Raw genomic sequence first — 8,604 nt, 5'->3', positions numbered from 1 at the left:
ATCAGAGATAGCCTTTGCTATGAAGTTTTCTGAACTTTGGAAGGGAGATGTTACCAACCGGAACACGTACCAAAGAACTGGAGGGAGAACAAAGTGAAGAGGAATTAAAAACCGATGGACAAAGAAATCAACAAAGAAAATTGAAAGAGGTAAGACAAAACCTTGGCAAAAGCTTTTAAGGAACAAAACGATTATTACGATTTAAGAAGTAGGCCGTATAGACCAAGAGCAGGTGATCAAGGGATACGGTGTATTGCAGGACTCATAGAGTCAGACAAGGAAAAATGTATTACGAGTAAGATAACGCCAAAATTTGGGGGATCGTATAAAATTAAGGAAGTAATTTCTTCAATAATCATAGAGGTGATAGATCTAGGAAACAGGAAAATCAGGAGGTAGGTGGAGAAGAAGTAAGGGATAGGGATGGAGGGGCACCGAAAGGAAGAAATTTTAAATAGTGCTACACAAGAAGTTAGTGTACAGGAAATGGCTACGGTGAACAAACGAATGAATCCTTGGCTTCTAAACGAAAGATGCAGAACAGGGACCTCACTAGCTTACATTATAAGGATAAAGGTGCGATCGTTAGCAGCGATGGAACAAATGACGAAGATGATGAGTGAGCTGTTTGGAAGCCCACAAATATCGTCACCAGGATCGTCTACCAAAAGTACTCAACAATATAAAAACCCCACCAGGGTTTACACCACCAGTTACTAGACCAGTTACCAGTTAACACGCCTTCGCTCATGATAGAATGGCCACAGCCACCAACTCCGAAGAGAGTTTGAGAGCCGCTTGTTTGGAGATATGGGAAATGAAAACGGAAATGGCCGACATCGTACTACCAGTGAGGAAACATGGAATCGCACCACTAAACTTTGAACCGGCCACGAGATTTCTGCAAAACAGAGGAAATCTGTAGGGCTCTCAAACACAACCGACAACGCTTGGTCGTCGACAATTGACAAAAGAACAACCGGAGAAGATTGAAAATAAGAATTAAAGGGAGGAGGCTAAGTCTTCCCAGGGAATCAGCCATAGAAATGGGAGTATGGAGGCGGAAAGATGTTCTTGAGAAAGAAGGGGAGATGTAAGAATATGAAATTTTATTGTAGAGAAATCTACAATAATTCTTGGAAATTTTATTAATAGGGGGCTAGGCGATCAATTACCATTACAGTGACTTTATATCAGTGGTATTCATGTAGAAGTAGACATAGGGATTTCCTATCTCTACTTTCAAATGATAAAAAGTCTTCTGAAGGACGCCTAATTTTATGCAACCAAAACAACTTCTTGAAACAAAGATCTGGCTGTCATATTAATTATTCTTTGGCTTCACAGAAAATAAGTCTCTTAAGTTTCTTTAATTGTTACCGGCCCTATACTAGTTGGAAATATCAACTTTTTTTTACTTAAATACATGGCATACGAACGATAATTAGAATACGGAAGTCAAAGCGATTATATTCAAATTAATTAATATGACAGACAGATCCTCATTTGTTGTAGGTAGTTATTTTGGTTTGCATAAAGTTAAGCGTCGTTCCGAAGACAAATTAGACATAGGAAATTCCTATAGGAAATCCCTATGTCTACTTCTACATGAATATCACTGTCTGTATAACCAGAGCCTATGTAGTTACAGTAGGCTCTGGTAACGTCACTGTATTACAATAAACTAATAACGCATAAAATCTCCCACCTAACATTGTCCCCTCTATCGTTATGGTAGGTATAACTTTAGAAACAACCAGCAAAAATGAAACTTGAGGCCCTGTCTCCTTCAAGTTCAGTAACTTTAAACAGTAAATTTGAAATGATTCATCTCATTTTATTTATTGCATGTGTGGCTTGTAGAAGGCCGGAGGGTAACTCGTTCAAACCGTAAGCACAACTATCGTATGGCTTGTTAGAGTCCGGAGACTGCGATTACTTTGTGTTTAAGCGTAATTGTACGTTACTACTTATAATGAAACCCGTCACATTAACATTTACTTATTTATTTATTTACTTATTTGTTTATTTATTTATTTATTTATTTATTTATTTATTTATTTATTTATTTATTTATTTATTTATTTATTTATTTATCTATTTATTAAAGAGCTCCTAGCGAGTTTATAATTTTGTTGTGTCTGTCCGTCCGTCCGTCCGTCCGTTAGCACGATAACTCATAAACGAATGGACCGATTACAATGAAATTTTGCAGGTGGATTCTTTATCAAATTTGTAGATCGGAGTTCGTGAATTGGCAATGTAGCCCAAAAAATAAAGTAGGCCCTTTTGACATCTCCGTTAGTTATGAACCGAATTGCATGAAATTCAATATGCGCATAGCCTTAGCCATATAAAACACAATTCCAAAAGTTGAACCTAATCGATCAGCATTCACAGTGCCCTTTGCGCATCTCGACCATTTACAGACCGAATTGCAAACTTTCTTATTTATGAAGGTATTTAAATGAAATTTGATACATAGCCACTTGGAATAAAAACAAATTTAACGCCAGTTTCAAAATTTCGTTTTGCGCATGCGCAGTGCCAACTTTCTGATTTATAGGGGGATTTAAATGAAATTTGGTACATAACTACTTGGAATAAAAGAAAAATTTAACATCAGTTTCAAAATTTGGTTTTGCGCATGCGCAGCTTATTTATGGAGGCATTCAAGTGAAATTTCATACATATACACTTTAAATAAAAGCAAAACTAACATCAGGTTTAAAATTTGATTTTGCACATGCTATAGCCATACCCAGGAGCTCGTTTGCTATATTTTTGTTTAATTTATTAATTGTCCCTCTTGTTCTAGGCCCTCAACAGGCTTACGCCCAATTACAGAGTGTTAATAAGTTTCTTTCCAAGTGCTGTATTTGATAGTAGACCCTTTCGCCGACTATCAGCTACCAACCTTTCCTGAACGTTTTTTAAAAATTTATTTCTCTTTCAGCTGCCCCACGACGACCGAACAACAAATGATTAGTAGTATTAGTCTGGCATTGACAGGTGCAGCTGATTGTTGTGGTGGATACACATTTACAAAGACCACCTCAGCTATCCGTATAGAATGTTGTTGGTGCTTTATAAAATATACAATATAATTCTATTATTATATTTACCTTTGTAGTTTTCAATGTTCCAATAGCGCTCTAATATTCTGTAATTAAAAAAACCGTAATTGCTGCAATATAAACTTTTATTATATCCAATATATATTTGTGGTTTTTCAATTTTCCATTAATAAAGATTTCTAATAGGTATTTCTCCAAGTTTACAAAATGTGCCCATTGGATTAAAACGGCCAATAATAAGGATATATTCTTCCGTCATTCAAAGGTATAGGTTGTGGTACTATTTCAACTGTTGGGAACCAACCATAGTCTGAGGGTAAATGCACTAATGGCGAAATTTGAATCAATGACCGATTCCATTTTTCAGGTCAAATTTACCTGGAGGAACAGGGGGCCAAAACTGTGGTACGCTAACTGCTATACCAATTGGATGAACAGGTCCAACACCATGAACAGGTACAACACCATCAACAGCTCCAACACCATCCTGTGGTTTTTGGTTGTCTGTGAACATCAATTCAGTGAATTAAAGTAATATTAGACGGTGCCCAATCTACCTGTAGAAACAGCTGGTGCTGCGAAGTTTCCCTAAGATAGTAAACTTAGTGTGCAAACTAGTTTAAAGGAAATACGATACAAACCGTAAGTGAAGATGTAAGGAGTAGAGCACACACGATTTGATGCATGATTATGCCTTTTCTGATAGCAAATGAAGTGGTAACTAGATTTGCACTTATATACCTATTGTAGATATTATTTGGCACGTGAAGCTGTAAATCAAATCATGCGTGTCGGATGTGTAAGTTTATATTTCATTTCAAATGGCGCGGGACGCGTAAATACATTGTTTACCACGATGCAGCCGAACCTTACGCGGGATCAATGTAAACAATGTAATTTTAATACGCCCGATTTTAATAGTTCATTCTTTGCTGCGATACAGCGGAACGTTCGGCTATATCAGAGTAAAATTTGTATTATGTTAGTGTGATAAAATTAAGAACATTATTTACTACATTTCAGCTCATTGCGCAAGCATTGACGCCTCTTGCGCTAGGGTTGTAGGTACCGGGTGACCTAATAAGACCGTTCCTCGAGCATATCTCGGGAACCGTTCGTCGTACGACTTCGGGGAAAAAAAAATTATTGGGTAAATCGGTTATGAAGAATCGCTGGAAAATATTTTCAAGTTCTAAAAATCAGGGCGTAACTGCCAAATGGCAATTTCTTTAAATTTCGCATAATAAGCTAAACATTCTTTTTTCACATTTTTAAAGAGAACCAGTTTATCTATCATTTTCGTAAAAACAAAAACTCATTTATTTCAAAAACAAAGATGGTGTGGGGCGTTCAACTGTTTTTGTAATAACTTGCTGTAACAAATTTGGTATCGTTGAAAAGAGCATTCCTTGGGCAATGAGAATATAGTTAATTTAGTTGAATCCTTCTCCGCCGGGGGGCTAGTTTTGACACTATGACCCACAATCCTAAAATAATCAAAAAAATCAAATGGAATGATATTTTCTTTATGAAAAAGTAGCCAGTGAAAACAGTTTTTCAAAATCTCGTTCCTAACCTCAAAAATTGGGAAAATAAGATTAATTAATTAATCAATAAAAAAGCTTAAATTGTATCTTAATTTACTTTTCATGTATTTCCGGTATTTGTCGATGGCGCCAAAGAAAAGCACCCTACACGTTTAGGTAGGCCTTGGAAAATTAAACAAATGAAACACGATGCATTATAAAATAATAACAGCCGTAATTTGTAAATTATTCTGCTGTGTTTACATTCAGAAAGTGTAGTCTTTTGAATGTGTAATCTTTTCTAAAATGCCGATTTCTAACCAAGAAGCATTTAATATGCTGGCGGCGATGGTTCGTGGTCGCAGCAGAATAATTTACAAATTACGGCTGTTATTATTTTATAATGCATCGTGTTTCATTTGTTTAATTTTCCAAGGGGCTACCTCAAAGTGTAGGGTGCTTTTCTTTCGCGCCATCGACAAATACCGGAAATACATGAAAAGTAAATTAAGATACAATTTAAGCTTTTTTATTGATTAATTAATTACTCATTTTCCCAATATTTGAGGTTAGGAACGAGATTTTTAAAAACGGTTTCCACTGGCCCCTTTGAATGTTATTTGGCTAATTTTTCATAAAGAAAAAGTAATATCATTCCATTTGATTTTTTTAGGATTTTGGGTCATAGTGTCAAAACTAACCCCCTGGCGGAAAAGGATTCAACTAAATTAACTATATTTTGTTGATTGTCATTGCCCAAGAAATGCTCTTTTTAACCATACCAAATTTGTTAAAATCGGTCAAACGGTTAAGAAGTTAAAGCAGGTTATTTCAAAAACAATTGAACGCCCCACGCCATCATTGTTTTTGAAATAACTGAGTTTTTGTTTTTACGAAAATGATAGGTAAAGTGGTTCTCTTTAAAAATGTGAAAAATTTTTTTTTAGTTTATCATGCGAAATTGAAAGAAAATGCAATTTTAAGATTTATGATGGCAGTTACGCCCTCTGTTGATCAGTTTTCCAGCGATTCTTCATGACCGATTTACCCAATAATTTTTTTACCCCTAAGTCATATGATGAACGGTTCTCGACATATGAACGAAGAACAGTCTTATTGGGTCACGCGGTACATCCTAACACCCAAGCAAACTTACACAACGTAAATTTAGTCGGGGCCATTTGAAATGAAGTATAAACTTACATTAACGCGCATGATTTGATTTACAACTTCACGTACCAAATAATATCTACACTTTAATTCATTGAATATGTTCACAGACAACCAAAAACCATAGGATGGTGTTGGACCGGTTCATCCAATTGGTATAGCAGTTAGCTTACCACAGTTTTGGCCCCCTGTTCCAGGTAAACTTGACCTGCAAGATTGAATCTGTCATTGATTTAAATTTCGCCATTAGTGCATCATCCACCAAGCTGCCTCTCTTAGAAGACTTAGCCTCCTCCCTCTAATTATGATTTTCACGCTCTATTTATTTATTGTCCCTTTTGTTCTAGGCCCTCAACAAGCTTACGCAGAAGGTCTTCAGTTGTTCTATACTACTCCGGTATATACCTTACGAATTAGGAAAATTGCAGGGAAACCTAATTCGGAATAGCCGGCAGAATGCTCGAAACGAATCTAAAGAAATTCCCAGGGGTGGTTAAATACGTCAAATTTTAATAATACTGCCGATTTTCCGACTATATTTACCTCTGGCGCCTTTATTTTGTATTTTTTAGCGCATTTTTTAAGAATTAAAAAAAATGTGCTATTGTATGCGTTTTGTCCGTCCGTCCGTCCGGACTCATTTCTGCTGTTTTGAACTACTTCTAGGGGAATGGTATTACAGTCCTGGATTTTTTGGAACGGGGGGGGGGGGGGGGGGGAACACATGTTCTACCCTTCATGGTATTCTAATGAAAGGCCTCATCGAAATAAATTGATTTGTACAAACTATAACTTTCCCGTGCGACACTTTTTCGAGATCAGTGAGCGACGGGGCTTGAGGGGAGGGGGGTTAAAATTAATTTTATCTCTCATTGTATTCTAATTAAAGGTCTCAACGAAAGGAACCGTTTTCTACCAACAACTGTCCTTCTTTCTGTCCTCTTATCAAAGTAGGGGGTGGAGGGGAAGGGGGGTGGAACTAGTTTTATCCTTCATGGTACTCTAATGAAAGGTCTCAACGAAAGGAATTAACTTCTACCAATCATAGCCCTCCTCCTCGACCTCTTATCGTGATCGGGTATATTCCCTTATAACTCAAGAACGGATTGTCGGAAGAGGTTACTCACAAAGGGCGATTAAGACGTCTGCAAAAAATATATCCATTGGTGATGTCAAAACAAAAGCTATTTCGGTTAAAAAAATGCGCTTTATCTACACAAGAGTTGTGCACAATTTATACTTGTTTGCATGGAACATTTTTCTCTATAGTGCTTACTTTTCGAGAAAACTGCAAACAACAAAAATTATAAAATAAATAGTTTAACTTTTCATTTTAGAATTTCTCAAAAACTAAGAAATTCAGAAAAAACTGTAATGGACTTTTTCTTGTAGAGTTTTGTATGCCCAATTGCCAGTGTGTGCAAAAATGATTACAAACAATTTCTTATTATGGCCCTTTTGAACTGTATGCATGTGGTTCGTTTTTTATGAACACGATAACTCAAAAAATACCTAAATCGATTTTGATGAAATTTGGAATGTTTATAGGATTGCATGGAGAATCGCAAACGACCTATTTTGGTTTCAGTCCGTTACCAGCTACCATGTTCAGGGTTTTTGAGAGTTAAAAGTTTAAAAGGACAGCTTAAAAATAATGTTTGTAATTTTTTCGCATACACTGATGGCTAATGTGGCACAAGAAACCATTTTTTGGGGGTTTCTTAGTTTTTGAGAAATTTTAAATTGAACAGTTTAAATATTCATTTTATAATTTTTCTAAATTTACAATTTTTTCAGAAAGTAAGCCTCATAGCGAAAAATGTTAAATATAAAAAAAATATGTGCCTTGATGACCTGTACAAAAAGAGGTAAATATAGCCGGAAAATCGGCAGTTTTATTAAAATTTAACATACTTAAACAACCCTCCCAACCTTAAGTCACGGGACCTCGCTGGCAGACATGACTGTTTCTCCTTCACTATGCATCAGGATACTTTACACAACAAATCAGCCATGTAGTGGCAAGTCACATTTTTCCGTAGCCAGCTCTCGGACTATGAGCTACAAATCCTCTCTCCTCTCTAAAATCCTGGACCAGTGCTGTAGGATTAAGTGGTCCTCTCTATAGTAAACGTTGAACAAGATGGTCGTCTAACAAAAAGTCTCTTTTGGGGAAACCTGTATAATAGTCGTTGATTTTCGTGGGCGCTCCTGATGGCTCATCCGTAAATAAAGTTTATGTTTTCGTATATGGGTACAAAGTTACGAGTTTCGTTTACAAGCAAAAGGCAACGGTGTCGCATCAAGCCACGATTGTTCCGTACTCGGCCGCCGAGATCGGTAGGTTGGGGAGAAGTCGTGGATACTGTCGATACGGTAAAATTCTCGCACATCTTCTTTGATGGCATTACGAGCATATTATGCCGCTTATTATTCAGAAGACTTACGTTTGCCACACGAGTGAGCTTGCGAGCGAGTGGAGTAAGTGATACGCGACATATTTGTGTATATGACGCTATACGGTTATCATTTCCAATGGTTGCATGGATTTTTTCACTAGTTTGATCAGGCGAATTTAATCCTTAGTTAACTACATCTTTCTCACAATATCCTATTTATGACCCTTAGTCAGAGACTGGCGAGGAGAAACGCATAACATACTTCTCTTTCTCCGCCTGTCCTCTCCACTGGAGAAATGTAGTGAAACTGGAATAGGTAAATTTTATTGAAGCCCAAGTGATCTAATATTCTGAGTTGTAAAAGTACCCACTCATTTCTAATTAAAGCATGAAATTGGTTGCGGATAATACAGAAGTGATTTACAACTTAGT

At 36.6% G+C, this 8,604-nt stretch overlaps 1 protein-coding gene across 1 annotated transcript; it reads right to left on the bottom strand.

Moving 5' to 3' along the window:
• Positions 1 to 3,183: 3,183 nt before the first annotated feature.
• Positions 3,184 to 3,806, bottom strand: LOC116173050. Its single transcript, XM_031490336.1, has 4 exons — positions 3,719 to 3,806; positions 3,635 to 3,665; positions 3,456 to 3,581; positions 3,184 to 3,402 (listed from the first exon to the last, which is right to left on the bottom strand). The coding sequence occupies exons 1-4, from the start codon at positions 3,761 to 3,763 to the stop codon at positions 3,299 to 3,301; spliced, it is 306 nt and encodes a 101-aa protein (XP_031346196.1). The 5' UTR covers positions 3,764 to 3,806; the 3' UTR covers positions 3,184 to 3,298.
• Between the last annotated feature and the right edge of the window lie 4,798 nt (positions 3,807 to 8,604).

The sequence above is a fragment of the Photinus pyralis genome, unplaced genomic scaffold (genome assembly GCF_008802855.1).
Source record: "Photinus pyralis isolate 1611_PpyrPB1 unplaced genomic scaffold, Ppyr1.3 Ppyr1.4_LG6, whole genome shotgun sequence".
NCBI classification, from domain to species: Eukaryota; Metazoa; Arthropoda; class Insecta; order Coleoptera; family Lampyridae; genus Photinus; species Photinus pyralis.
Note: the sequence above shows the minus strand (reverse complement) of the source record. Positions and strands in the feature narration are given on the sequence as shown.